The 15,694-nt window shown below is 39.0% G+C and overlaps 1 protein-coding gene across 1 annotated transcript; it reads right to left on the bottom strand.

The window, feature by feature from the left end:
- Positions 1-496: 496 nt before the first annotated feature.
- On the bottom strand, positions 497-15,488 carry c20h20orf96 (chromosome 20 C20orf96 homolog). The gene is given in 8 exon segments (XM_053227276.1): positions 497-640; positions 1,207-1,368; positions 1,639-1,803; positions 2,208-2,229; positions 2,382-2,539; positions 11,795-11,899; positions 12,136-12,270; positions 15,396-15,488. Coding segments are annotated over 8 exon segments (984 nt in total).
- Positions 15,489-15,694: the final 206 nt, after the last annotated feature.

Genomic DNA, 15,694 nt, shown 5'->3' with positions numbered 1-15,694 from the left:
GTGTCAGATATTTACTGGAATTTTAATGTCTCTTAATGTCTTCATTAATTTATGTTTTGTAAAGTGCATATTGTATTAATTATGTAGTTCACTGTGTTAAATATTCACTGCCAGTGTGAGAATCCTAAGAGAAATGAAGTTGAGGTTTTTAAACATGCATCAATTTATAAAAGTTATGATCATGGTCACTTTAATAATAATAATAATAATAATAATAATAATAATAATAATAATAATAATAATAATAATAGATAGTTAACCCCTCATCTTTTTTCTTATTGTATATTATACTGATTATACTGGTCAGAGAACATAAGTAGTCTATAAACTAGATGCCTATATGAAATATATGATCATGTTTCAAATAGATTATCCTTTTAAACTCCCAGCTTATTCATTTATTTATTTTATTATATTAGGAATGTTTTTTTTAATCACTTCTGTGTTCATATGGAATGCATATGGATTTACAGTCTATGTAGTGTCAGCATCTCAGCTAGTACACTGAAAATCCTCTTGTACTCACTGACTTTGGAAAAATGTCTTGAAATACATTCCAACTAATGTTTGGCCTTGACAGCTGTAATTTCTGAATATTCTTGAGTAGTTTTCTGTCCTCCTACTCCAATTCAATTATTTTCTATACACTCAATGAACACTTAATTAGGAACAACTGTACATCTACTCATTCATGCAATTATCTAATCAGCCAAACATGTGGCAGCAGTGGAATACATAAAAGCATGTAGACACAGGAGAGCAGCTTAAGGTAATGTTCACATCAACCATCAGAATGGGGAAAAATGTGATCTCAGTGATTTTGACTGTGGCATGATTGCTGGTGTCAGGCGGGCTAGTTTGAGTATTTCTATAAGTCCTTATCTTCTGGGATTTTCACACACAACAGTCTCTAGAGTTTACTCAGAATGGTGCAATAAAGAAAAACATCCACTGAGCGACAGTTCTGCGGATGGAAATGCTTTGTTGATTAGAGAGGTCAATGGAGAATGGCCAGACTGGCTCGAGCTGACTGAAAGGCTACAGTAACTCCGATAACCACTCGTACAATTGTGGTGGGTAGAAAAGCATCTCATTATGCACAACACACGTCAAACCTTGAGGCAAATGAGCTACAACAGCAGAAGACTATGTGAGGTTCCATTTCTGTCACAGAACAACTCACAAAATATTAATATCCTAAAGTATAATAGATAATTCCCTCTTGGCCAGAATATATTGTATTTTCAACTCTATACTGTGTATAGATACTCTGGCAATTGCAGACAGTACTTTCTGTTTCTGGTAGAACTGCATTTCTAAATTAGCCACCACTCCCTGAAACAGCAACGTCATACCTTCAGGTTCCTCCTAGCAAAACAATAAAGGTCAGTGGAGCAGCAACCTTTTAAACAGTATCCACAAAAATTTTTTGATCTGGTATTTTCTAAAATGTTTCTAAATCAAACACTGCATAGCAAATGAAAATGTGTCTGTCAAGTGAGTTGATAAAAGAAAGACTTAACAGCCACTCAGTACTCTTTTTTTTGGATGGAGCCGCATCTGCATCCATCTCGGTTTTCTTAAAAAGGCTATGTAGTGAACACAACCATTTTAAATAATGCCCAGCTCCTGCTTTACCAGCTGTGTCTTCTTCAGCTCACCCAGCTCTCTCTTCAGTTTAGCAATCTGAAGGGCTTTGACTGGATACTTCTGGTCTTTGTAGGTTTTGAGGGCACAAGTCTCTGCTTGGGCATTAGCCACATTTGCTTTCACTGTCTTCAGCTGTGCCTGAGAACATGAGTACTAAAAACACTTTGTTAGTCATATTTTGCAGACATTCTAGACTTCAAGTCCCTTATCTAGCCTTGAAGGGTATGCAGAAAGCTTAATTACTGTTTTATTCCAGATTTTTGAGCCACATAATCAGGGGCTGTGAAACCTGTAGACATGTATAATTTAGTATTAAATGTTTTGCCTTCATTTAAACACTGTGTAGTTTTCTGCCTATCAATTTTATCCTAATGTCAATTACCAGTGAGTTTATACCAAACAGCAAATTGATTTGCTGCCTCCACACTGGCATTCCTCAGATCAGATTTTCGCCTGCTTGATCAGCCTGTTACTCATTCAGTTAATGGCAACAATTGACCTCTTGAAAAAACAGATCACAGGCCTTAAGGGTTCTTCAGCTGTCCCTCAGGGGAAACCCTTAAAGGCTCTATGTAGGTTCTTATAAGAATTGGCAAGGTTTTCAAACGAAACTAAGAACCCATAACTATACAAAACGCCCACTGAAAAAACCTTTTTCAATCGGGTCTTTCAACAGTGTTCATCAGTGAAAATAAATGAATCAATATTCCTTACATAGAATACTGGCTCACCTCCAGTTTTTGTGTTGGATAAGGAATTCTCTTGCACTAGAGATAGAGTGTATTTGTGTGTCCTCAATGTCCCTGGCCATCTGGTGGCTCTTCACTTGAAGCAATTCACAGAGTTTTTCCAGATCCTCAACAACCTTTCTCTGCATTTTGATAACTATCTAAATGGATTTTTTTAGCGTGAAACCCTGCTTGATACCATGACAATAGAGGAAAGCGAAATAATATGCTCTACACACCTCCAATGTTTTGCTTTTATCGTGGATACAGATTCAGTCCTGGTCCTGTTTTTCAATTTTTAATCTTCTGCAAAGTCTAGTGGAAGCTGCAGCTTGTTTAATTTAGTATCGTCTCCTCCCCTTTTATGATTAATTGGTTTCAGGCCATTTGTTCTCTTGGTCTGTTCCCACTTGCTGTAATCCTTGGAAATAAGTTGATTTGTACACAAATAATAGCACATGTACAGCACTAGTAAAGGGGCTAGCTAACATTTCCCATATGTGCATGATACTTGGTTGTGGATATTTAGTTTGCTTATTTGTGTTTGTAAACATTTAGTTTATTTGTATTGGAAATAAAATTGTTGACAAATTGCATTGTCCAAATAGTTTGGTTGTTACAGGGCAATGAATGTTTAGGCTCGAGTTAGGTCAGGTGTCAAACTCACTTTAGGGGGGTCACATAACACTTAGTTTTAAGGGCTACATAACACTTAGTCTAATGTCACCTTGGCCAGACCAATAAAATCTGGTGAGTAGACCAATAACATAGCAACTCTTCTTAAATGTGTTTCTTTATCTTCATTTTATCTCAAAGTACATTCTGAATGCACAAATGGATTGAACATGTATCATCTACAAAATAGACTGCAATTTTTTTTAAAAAATCCAAATGATGGTTTTGCCAAAGATATTATATGTATTCCCTAAACAGGCCTATTCACCCCCTTTATTTTTCCACATTTTGTCATGATACAACCTGGAAAAGAAATGGACTTATTTTGGAATATATGTAATTGATTTAATTGTGAAATCAAATTACATATCATTAGCACCTTTTGTCAGCAGCTGCGTTTATGGTCCTGAGTTTATTGCTCTGATTTGCTCCAGACTGGGATAATAGAGCTTTTTTCAAATCTTTCAATTCAATTATGGTCAATATAAGTCAACTTTAATTTAGAACAAGTATTATATATTCATTTGATAGGCCAAATTACAACCTTTATCAGGCCATATGTTTGACACCCCTGATTTAGGTGGAGTATATACAGAATAATACACTATACAGCAGTGCAGTCATTGGTCTTGCACAAAGGTTCTGTAAAAACTACCACAGACAAGTTCTGGCTAGGACTAAGGAGTTTTCTAAACAGCTATGCCACATCAAATGATCACTTCACCATGGTCTTGTGAGAGATTTAACTATGACAATACTATGAAGTGATAACAGAACCCTTAATCCACCATTGCTTTGCTTCCTCAGAAATAAATTTGAGTATTTATGGCAGTTTACTATCAGTCCAATATTTCTATGGTTATTTATACTGCAATTTGTCAGTGTAGTATGTTTTGTCTTAAACTACTACCTGTTACAAGATATTTTAGTGAATATCAGGGTATAATCATATGCTATTTGGCTGTAAACATGCTGGCTATAATTATAAGGCCTATATGCAAGCACATATTGTTAGTAGACTTAGTAGTTTATTTGTGAGTTTCATCCCTAAACTACAACCAGGTGAGATCGTTTTTTTCAGTATTGAACTAACTTTATTAGAAATCCATCATTAACCTGATACCGAAGAATAGCAACTAACATTAGTCTCTTTAGATACAAGTCACATCTGCAGGAAAACTATACACTGGTCTAAGAGTGAAAATACAATTAACAGGCTTTTACCATGGCAACCGCACGCGCTGAAACAGGGAGACCGGAACTCTGCTGCCATCTAGAGGCCAGTGACGTCAGGCCTGTACATGCTGATTATTTTACTCATATGAAATATTTCATGTATATTTGAGGTATAACAAATAATAATCACAGTTTATTAAATAATTCAATAACAACACTGACAATAATAACAACAAGAATATCAGGCCACATGTTCGTACAAGTAAGGAATAAGACACGACAGACCGTGCTGTTATTTAAGCAATTATGGTTATTAATTGTGGTTATACTGAACAGCCATAGCTATAATATAATATGTTATATTATAACATGCTATAATATAACATGGCGATATTCAGTGTAACTGCAGGATTGCGTGTGCGATATTGATTTATACAACAGTTCTATAATCAAGAAATTATAGAGTAACTGACATTCGGACACAATATGGCCAACTGACTTATTTCTGCTCCTCTAGCGGAAATACATCCCGAAGAACTTACAGTCGCTTTATAGCCCATCAGCTAGCTGGCTAGTTAGCTCACTAACTGACTTACATTCCCGTTACAAAAGGTGCTTCCGCTGAAATTGGCTTCCCTTCTTCTGTTTCATCTTCATATGAACAGCTTTCATATTTTAAGTCAAAAGCTATATTCATGAAAAATGTATCGTTTGCCAAGTCCGCTGATGATGTTGCTAACTCTACTGTAGTAATCCTTTTGAACTATCTCTAGAAGTGGAAATTTATGTGGGGAACACAGACGAGTGGAATGATACAAACAGTGAAATATCTCAGTGCGGTTGTACTAAATATAAGCACTTTTGGAACATCGCTCGTCCAATCAGATTAGTAAACTAACTCTTGTATAAACGAAAATACTACACGTAGGAGAGTATGATTGTGGTGCCAAGGAGTGTCATCAGTAGATGGGAGAAGACTAAGACTAAGGAGAATGTCAAGTTCTTCAAGAAAGTTTAGTAGAGGAACAGGAGGGTGATCGATTCAAATCATAAGAGGTAACACTGACAGCATGGAATTCAAATGATGAGATGTTGAGATAAAACAGTGCAAGCGGTGTGAAGCACCATTTCTGAGACAAGAGCAAACTTGTACCACCACCTGCCAGTTTCTCGTGGAGTGTGAGAGAAGATAACAGAGCAGCTGTTGTAGGTGAGTTCTGGGGAGTGATCCGAGTCTCATTTAGTGCTAGAGTGAAGAGAGTGATAGGAAGCTAAAACAGATTAAATTAGCTTTCTGTATGGCAGACTGGCATTTTGTTTGGGACAGAGACAACAATGGAGGGTAGATTAGGTTACTAGTACAGCCTCTGTTTTGTGGAGGATAGCTCAGATGTCATGGCAGAGACTGGTCTGAGGTGCATGCTATGAGGAATGCAACAAGAACTGTGGTGCATCAAAGTTTAATTACTTAGCCAGAAGACGGGAGATTATGCTTAGCCATATAATCCAGTCTGGAATGAGTTTGAGTAGGGCTCAGAGAGAGCCAACTAACATTTAACATATAGTGTCTGTAGCGGATAAACCTTCAGTGTAACTTAGTAAGCCCTGCTGTTACGTTCTGGGGTATGTCCGCGTGTTTTTTGTGTTTTGTTCTCTCCCTTTTTCTCTCGCCCTCCCTCTCTTTCTCGCTCTCTGCAGCAGTTGCCCCATTGGATAACGTCCTGTCTGTTTCGATTATCCCCGCTGATGTCATCGGCCGTGACAACCAATCAACCTCTGACCCCGCCTATTTAAAACCCGCAGCCATTCGTTCAGAAAGAAGTCGTTGTTGTCCTCGTCGTAAAAACTAAAACCTTGTTGTACCTCTGTTTGTTCTGTGTTGAGTTACGCTGCCTTACTGTGTTTGTTCTTGTATGTCAATTGTTCCATGTTTCCCCGCTTTGTTCTAGTCACTTGTTTGTATGGTTAATTTGTATGGGTATCAGTGAGAGAAGCGAGGAGTATCAAGTTAAATGGTCCGTTCACCCAAAAAAGAAAATTCTGTCATCAATTACTCACCCTCATGTCATTCCAAACCCATAAGACTTTCGTTAATTCTTCGGAACACAAATGAAAATATTTTTTTAATGAAACCTGGAAGATTTATGTCCCTCCATTGACAGTCCATGTAACCAAAATTTTCAAGCTCCAAAAAGTTTATAAAGGCATTGTAAAAGTAATTCATGTGACTCCAGTGGTTTAATCCCAATTTTATGAAGTGATATAAATGCTTTGTGTGTGCAAAAAAACTAAAATAAAGTCTTTATTCACAAAATATCTTCACTTCGCAAAGATCTCTAACATGCCTTCATGAGAGAACCACAATGCATGCATGTTGTTTTGATGTGAGAGCGGATGTGCTCATGATACAACCGGACCCAGAAGCACTGCACTGTTTACAGCAGAGGAACAGGGACAGTGTATGCAAGCTTCGTTCATTACATTCTAAGTTGATTTTGCTGTAGGTCTTGGTTTATTTTTCAAAATGGTGCTAAAGTGCGCATTTCCTGGATGCAAATGTATAATGTGGAACAGTGCTGGAGTAAACAGATAATTGCTGGTATATTACAATTATGTAAAAAGACTGACTAAGGGCAAATATGCTAAAAAAGTTATTTATGCATTACCAATAAAACATGTTTGGTGAGCAGTTGCTGACATGCAAAAGCAAATTTATATGGTGTAATGGAATTTTTGTTTCGAAATAAAAAAAAAATTACAATTAGTAGCTGTAATACCCAAGTAACATATTTATTCAAAATATCAAAAATGCAACTGTAAAACAATACACACCTTTTCTACATCATTTTTCAAAAAAATTAGTCCAAAAGCTTCTTCAGCTTCCTTCAAACCGACATATGTTCCAGACAATGAGGGGTATGTTTCCCATATGGCTTGCACAACACATGATGGCAGAACTTTTCCGTTGTGTCTACACAGTTTTTTCTCCTTTCAGAATCCACTCCAGTACAACCCAATGCGGCACCAATCTGCACTGACTGTGAACAGAAAACAGATTTGTAGAATGAATGAATGAATGAATTAGCCAAGCTGCATTTGTAGCATCACATTAGCCTGTTACATGCAAAACATGATACTTACTCTACAGATAGGGTGTCACCCGGTCCTTCTCAGACATTTCTTCCAATTCACTATAGGCAAATGAAACATCACTTCTAAAACTCTACTTCTTAGTAGAGGTGGAAAACCAGGGTCCTTGGTTAGACAGCAGGATACAGGTGTCGTCTCATCGCCTGAATCATTGAAAAATTCTAAATGTGCCAAATGTTGTCCAGTTCTGTATGCATTGCTTTTCACTGGCAACATTTACACCACCAAATCTCCGTTGCTCTCTGTCTGACAGAAGCTTCTGACTGTGGCTTTGTTGCAGCCTCTTCCATCCGTCTTAGTTCTTGATCTGTATATTCGGGTTCGAATAAGTAAGGCTGGGCAAAAAAAATGCAAGTCCTCCTGTATGTCGAATCAGTTTGCTTTTATAGCGTCTCTCTTCCTCAGCTGTAAACAGTGCAGTGCTTCTGGGTCAAGTTGTATCATGAGAATGTCCGCACTCGTGTCAATACAACATGCATGTGTCGTGGTTCTCTCATGAACGCGTGTCAGAGGTCTATGAGGAAGTGAAGATATTTTGTGAATAAAGACTTCATTTTAGTTTTTTTGCACACCCAAAGCATTCCCAAAGTATCGCTTCATAAAATTGGGATTAAACCACTGGAGTCACATGAATTACTTTTACGATGCCTTTATGAACTTTTTGGAGCTTGAAAGTTTTGGTTACATGGACTGTCAGTGGAGGGACAGAAATCTCTCAGCATTAAAAAATATCTTCATTTGAGTTCTGAAAATGAATGAAAGTCTTATGGGTTTGGAATGACATGAGGGTGAGTAATTGATGACAGAATTTTCTTTATTGGGTGAACCTTTAACTAATCCCTAACACAGATGCTCAAGGGCTTGGATAGCACTTTGTGTCACCCTGATGACATCTTAGTGTTTGGGGCTACACACAAGGAACATGATGCCCAACTTTTCAAAGTTTTGAGAACAAAAGGGCTTGACACTGAATGAAAAATGTCAATTTGCGATGGCCCAGGTTTTATGGCCACATTATCAGTGCAGATGGCGTCCAAGCTGATCCATACAAATTAAAAATCATCAAGGAGGTGCCTGAGCCCAAAAACACAGCTGATATCAAGCATTTTCTTGGCATGGTGAATTATGTGGTAAAATTTTCCCTTAACATTACAGAGCTGACAGGACCGTTCAGAGACCTTCTCAAGGCTGAAAATGACTGGGTATGGGGATGTCAACAACAACAAGCCTCTGAGAAATTAAAAAAAGGAGCTCAGTTCTTCTGCAGTGTTAGCACAGTACTGCCCAGATTGACAAACTACAGTATCAGCTGATGCTTCTTTTTTTTAGGATTTGGGGGAGTACTACCTCAGCTACAGCCTACGAGTGAGTGGAGACCTGTAGCCTTTATATCTCGGAGTATGACACAAGCTGAGAGAAGATATGCATGAATTGAAAAGGAGGCTCTTGCAATCACTTGGGCCTGTGAAAGGTTTCAAACCTAGCTCTTGGGACTGGATTTTGTGGTCAGAACTGATCACAAGCCACTGGTCAGTCTGCTAGCCTCAAGACCACTTGATGACCTGCCTCCATGCATACTGAGATTTTTGAGATTTTGAGCTTCTGTGTTTCTCCTACCAAATTGTGCATGTTGCTGGAAGTAAATTTAGTTACAGCTGATGCGTTCTCAAGAGCTCTACTCCAAGACAGTCTGGTAGAGGGAGACCTCAAAATGGAGGAAGATGTAAGAGTTTATGTTGATCACATCATTCAGCAACTGCCTGCAACACCCACCAAGTTAGCGCAAATAAAGAGGGCTCAAGAAGAGGATGAGGTTTGCAGACAGCTGAGTTCTCATGTCACAAGTGATAGTGACATAGTATTTGCTACAAATACTCCAAACCATGTCATTTCTTTCCTTTTTCTAACTTGCCTTATGCACATGCTGAATCACATGTAGATCTTTGAATTATTCTGTGCAGCTTGTGACCTCATGGTTTTGCTACAGTTTTTCTGCCCTCCAAAGCCGAAACAGACTCCTGTTTTTATCTCCTGTTGTATTTCTGCATCATGGTCAGTGTACCCATTTTGCTGTTGAAGCATTGAGCCTGAGCCCTGCTAGCTTAGTGTTATGTAGTTGCTAGCTTAGTTTGTTAGCTTACACACAACAGTGTCTGAGATAACTTAGTGTTGCTGCTGGAGCTGGTTTGAGTTTGTGTTCGTATAAAACTGTCACCAGTTTTTGAAACTCTTAGTTGATGTTTATGCTACTGTGCTGCCTGCCATTTAACTTAACATACTCATGACATGGGCATGGCGGTTCTTGGTTAGGTGACTAAAAGGTGACTTGGCAGTTCAGAAGGGTAAGCAGTTTTAATCATGTGTACACATAGGTGTGTATGTAATGCCTGACATTCTATATTGAATTGAGTGGAATGTGTGTCTTGGATAAGACCTAGTATCCCTTTGTGCCTTGATTTGTTTAGTTTTTTGTAATGTCACCCCACATTAATCTGGAGGCATTCATACTTAGATTAATTATAAAATTGAGGAATGCGCCTTGGACCATGTGAGCAGCCAACGTGAATCCCTGTGGCAAGCGCAAGCAAGTTCAATTCAAAGTGAGTATCTGGGCTTAATTAACTATAGGAAATATGGTTCGTTTTCTATTTCTAGTAAAGTGATTTGTTATTTACTAACCTGAATTTGACCTGACTGAGTGCTGTTTCTTATGATATAACCTGTTAGGCCTATACAAAGTGCCTATACAAAAAGCTTTGATCTTTGCTTCTCTCTCTCATTGCATCTCTGCATGCTCCTTTGTATGCCAGCATTAAGCTTAATTAAACTTAGTTTATCACATTAAGAGCTGATAATGTTTGTCCCCGAACAGCATTATTTTGATTCTGTAGTGATTTGGTGGATAACAGAATAAGCACATTCTTATTCAACCTCTTAATCCACTTATTTGAAAACTTGGAACAATTTGAGCTATAGCTCCTAGAGGTTTAATCTGTTGACAGCAACAAGTTGCACAAATAAAATCACCAACGTTCATTACGTTTACCAGATTTTAACAGTGAAAACTTGCCCCACTTTGAAATCGCCATGAGAGGGCAGAAAAGCTTTAAAATTATAATCTCTCTACACATGCATTTTCTGAACTTCGTGTTATTTTGTCGGTTTTGTAGTAAATTACAATCAAGCAGTAATTAAATTAAAATCGCTTGAAATACGTTTAGAAATTGTAATTATACAATTATATACATTAGTAACAAAATAACAGAATTCACATGTAATAGTTAGATTTAATTATTAAGTAAATTATTATTATTTGCAAACTTTGTTGATCACAACTTACATTGTTTTGTCACTGTAGAGGCATTAATATTTAAAAAATAATTTTAATGCTCTATTAATCAGTGTCATTAATTCGTTGTTAAATCTAGAATAGTTTATTTCCTTCATTGTGGAAGTCAGTGCAGAGGCATTGATATTCTGATATGTAATGCTGTACTAATTCATTTTAATGCTGTATTAATTCATTATTTCGTCTAAGAAATCCCTTCCTGCACTGTTGAATTTGGTGCACAGGCATAAATATTTTGATATTTAATGCTGTTTTAGCTCATTTCTGGATCTAAGAGATCCCTTCCTTCAATCTTTAGGTCATTGCAGAGGCATTAAGACTCTGTTGATAATTAATGCTTTATTAGTGTATTTTTGAATCTAGGAGATCCTTTCCTGCAGTGCTATGTCACTGAAGAGGCATTGTTAGGCTAATGTACAATGTAATGTACTCACCTGCTTCATACATAGAACCCCAAATGGTTCTTTGAATCCAAGTTAGATGGTGCTTTTTTAGAACCATTTAAGGGTTCTTTATTATTAAAAGAGTTATTTATCATTGAATAAGAAAATATAACCAATCCAGAAAAAAAGTTTAAATTTATTCAATTTATTATACAAAAATATTAGCGTCATGTTTAAAATTGCACCTCTGTTTACTCTGTATTAGACAGCAAATCTTTAAATTATTTTACATTTAAAATGTTTAATTACAATTCAACCATTTAGATTTAATTTCACTTAAGCATTTTCACTTTTTAATAAACATACATAAGCTTGTTTATGTACTGTATGTATGTATACAGTACTATACTTTTACATGTATCTCTGAAATGAGGAAAAACAAATCACAATGCAGATAAAAACAATACATGAACAATTAAAACATCTATTAAATATCACTACAATTTACACAAGCTGACTGTACATTTTTAGTACAGGTATTGGTGTTCTTGTGTCATGGCGACATTTAAATTTAAGCATATATTTTTGAATAAAAGTCATTGTGTGCTTAATGGCAACCGGGTATTGAAAAGAAAATAGACTGCAAACATGCATTCCACAGCCTGTGTCATGTCAATGTTTGCCTCTCTTGTAATGGTCACGTTGTCCATTATAATGCTGACACTTTCAGCCTTGAGAGGATCAGGAGAGCCGTTGAACACTATGGTTGGTGTAGGACCTTTGGGTTCCTGTAAAACAAACATTTTACCTTTTGAGTGCTTTTCACCAATTAACAGAAGTCATAAAATAGACTTAAAATTACCCCATAATTTACTCACCAACAAGCCAACCTAGATGTATATGACTTCCTTTCTTCAGTTGAACACAATCTGAGTTATATTTAATAATATCCTGCTCTCTTTGTAATGTGTTTGAATGTCATCATTACTGATGTAATGTTTATGGGTCAGACCTAAGGTCTCACGTTAACGAAGATGATGTAATAATTCGATCTTCTCAGGTACATCAGTACCATCTGCAAGCACTCAGGGAAAGTGCTGCCCAGCACTACCCACTGCCCAGCACTTTCCCTGAGTGCTTGCAGATGGTACTGATGTACCTGAGAAGATCGAATTATTACATCATCTTCGTTAACGTGAGACCTTAGGTCTGACCCATGAACATTACAGGCAGGGAAGTGGGTTAAGGTCTTTAACAGAGGGTGTGGACAGGTTGAGCATTACTCCGGCTCCAGCCAGGGACAAAACGGCATCCTCGGCAGTATGCCAGCGGCCCTCTGCCAGCAGGCACTGACCAGACAGCTGAATCCACCAGCCAAAACTTTCCACTACCTCTTCAAGCTATAGCTCATGGTGATGAGTCAGTAGGCCACCCACTGCCCAAAGAGGAGCCTCACTCTTTGAGGACTGACTGAGGTGCACCATTAGCCAGCTTTTTAGGATGTGCGGGAGGTCTATGCCCCACTCTGATTGTCTCAGTCTCCCCTTTATATCTCACCTCCCAGTGAGCATCAGACTCACAGAGATCTTACAGACCACCTCATTGTGATTTATCTTCTGAATTCTGGGCCTAGTTATTTGTCCACTTTTAATCAGGGATGAGCATCAGTCCCTTGCGATGGTCTGCACTTAAAACAACTCAATGCTTTGGTCAAAGACATTGAATGCTTCAATCCAGAGAAGTGTGATGATAATAATGTTATAGGCTACATCAGGGGGATTAAACACTGCCTGTTTGACCTGCCCCATGCTACGGAGCATGAAATAGTTAAACTAATTTGGAAAACATCTTCCCAAACTGTTCATGCTTTTATAGAAGTTCAACCTCCTTCTGTGCATGATAACTTTAATCAGCTCTGCAATGTGCTGAAGGAAGAGTATTCCCCATTTTACTGGTGAAACTTCAGCAACAATTTCATTCAAATCTGGCACATTCAGAACGAGCACCCTCACAATTTCTACAATCGCTTGAGGCATGCCTAATTCCAGGGTAAGAATGCACCAGGTTTTGAAGACAGAGCTTTCAAATCCCTGTTCTTCCATAATCTTCATCAATGTGTAAGAACACATGTAACTCTGCTTAAAACACAAGGCAACCCATCGCTTGGGAGACAGTTGTTTGCCCTGATGACAAGAAGGAAGAGAGTTCATGGCTTCTAGCACTCACATTACCGTGGCTCCCTTCTCATTGAGTAGGAAGACTCAGAAATTCCTGACACCCATGCTAACAACCTTTGGAAACACCTTTCTCACCATAAAGATGGAACCAGGGTGTGGAAGGACAAACAAAATCAGTCCAAGGGATGTGAACGTCAATGGAATAGTAATGATTAATACTATTGCTGGAATAAAAGACGTTTGGACAAGTTCAGAGAATGCCGTCAAACACCAACTAGGGACCGAAAGCCGAGTAAGCAAACTAGTGAACATTTGTGATCAGAAATAGAATTGTCAGAAGATGTTGTGGCTAAATTATGGAAAAATGCTGAATCTGGCATTAAGGCTTCAAACAAAGACCCTGTAAAACATACAAGCAAGGGTGACGATGGTCCTCTGATCTTATGACTAGGTCAGGAGCCTTCCCCACCACCACCTCCATGCGTGCAGTCAGTAAATGCTTCCGGCTTGAGTCGTGCAACCTCACAATCACCAGTTACACCCAAGACCAAGCTCACATTGCACAGAGGGCTTGACTGGAATTCACATTCCGTGAGACAAAGATTGTATATAAAAGTTCAAAACATATAAAAGTTCAATACCAAAAAGCTGCTTATTGGGCAAGACATGCTTCATAGGTTAGCACCCTTGATCGATTGCCAACGCAGACAATTGTGGGCTCAAATCCCAAACCACCTAGCAGTCAAGCTACCAGCTATAATCCTTGCAACCTTGTTGCTGCTCATGTCATACCTGAAAATCTCCCCACTACTATAGGCTCGTACATGGCAGAGTAAGGCCTCGTATCACTGTATCACTGCCTCAAGCAAATCATGCATTTTCTACATGTGATTCATTAACCCTAGGCAGTGCACCCAGTCCAGTGCACCCAGTCCAGTCCCTTGATCACCAGTGGTGTCCATGTGAATGGGACAGCCATCCCAGATATGCTGCTCACACTATTGTTTGAAAAATCTGCAGTAAGCCTTGGTTTGTTTGAAGTCCTCAGTGAAGACTCCCACTTAATGTTTGTGTCCAAAAGCCATTGGCTACTATCTAATAGAGTCCCACAAAGTCCTCCTAAGAGCAGTGCAGTCTGTGTACTCTCACTAAGAATAGGAAAGAAAGAATTCCTGAACTACATGAGTGTTGTTCCCCGACTGACACATTCAGCCAGCTCCATGCTTCCTTGAGCTGAATCTAACTATATGTGGGACACCTCTAACTGAAATGAACAGCTGCTCAGCTTATCTGTTGGTCCAGAATGTGACCAATTCATGTGTTGGCCCACACAACATTAGAATACCTAATTGATAGCACATTCCATGACTTTGGTCTCTTGCTTCTGGTGATTGGTGAGCTACCAAGCCCTCACTCTTGGCAGATCAGGAAGGTGTGTTCTTCGCCTACCTAAAAGGGATGATCTCCATCATTCCATTGATGCGACAAGAAACTATTCAGCACATTGACCTCAGTTGGAAGGATGAGATGATTGTTAATGCAATTGTGTAAGCAGAATTCAATATCTTTTCATAAAGCTATGAGTAGTGCTGCTGCACATGGCAATTTAATGTATGTGGACAATATTCTCATGGGTAGCCAGTCATGGAAGGATCATCCGGCTGAAATTTGCCATGTCCTGAACCAGCTTTCTAAAGCAGGGGAAAAACTGCTGCACCAAGTTCCTCGTTGGAGCTGGTGGTATCCAACCCCAGTCAGGCAGATTCCAAGCAGTCAAAGACATCAAAACTCCAACTCCATAACTGTGCAGCTTTCTTGGAATCTGCAACTATTCAAGACAGTTTATTGAGGATTGCGCTGAGATTGCTAGACCACTCAATGAATTACGCAAGGAATGCACACCTGCGGGGAATTCTACTAATGATTGTTCTGTGTTGCAGTGAGCGGGGGCGAGGATAAAAAGGAGAGAGCGAGCTATTCAGCACAGAGCCGCATGCGTATGTGTGTGTGCACAAATAAAATAAACCGCTGAAAGCGAAAGTGAAATTGGAGAATAAAATGCCTCTGAGTTGTTCCCAAGCCTGCCTCCTGCCTCCTCATTCCCTACCTGAACTGGGAAGTGGTACACTGGTGCTGTAACCCGGTTGTTGAGGAAGATGCCATCATCATGTCCCTCGCCAGCCTCCACCAGACCCAGCATCAGGCCATTCTCCAGTCACCAACATGCTGGACTACCCGGACCTGAAATGGGTGATTTGCAACAGGTCGGCCGCACCCCAGAACAGCACCATTGGCGCTTCCACACGCTGACCTTCTGCAAGGTCGGCCGCCCATTTGCATTCACCCAGAAGCTCCGGGACACCTGCCGGAGGTGGCTGCTGGCTGAGGGGCGTGGTGCCGAGGATG

The sequence above is a fragment of the Pangasianodon hypophthalmus genome, chromosome 20, assembly GCF_027358585.1.
Source record: "Pangasianodon hypophthalmus isolate fPanHyp1 chromosome 20, fPanHyp1.pri, whole genome shotgun sequence".
Classification (NCBI taxonomy): Eukaryota; Metazoa; Chordata; class Actinopteri; order Siluriformes; family Pangasiidae; genus Pangasianodon; species Pangasianodon hypophthalmus.
Note: the sequence above shows the minus strand (reverse complement) of the source record. Positions and strands in the feature narration are given on the sequence as shown.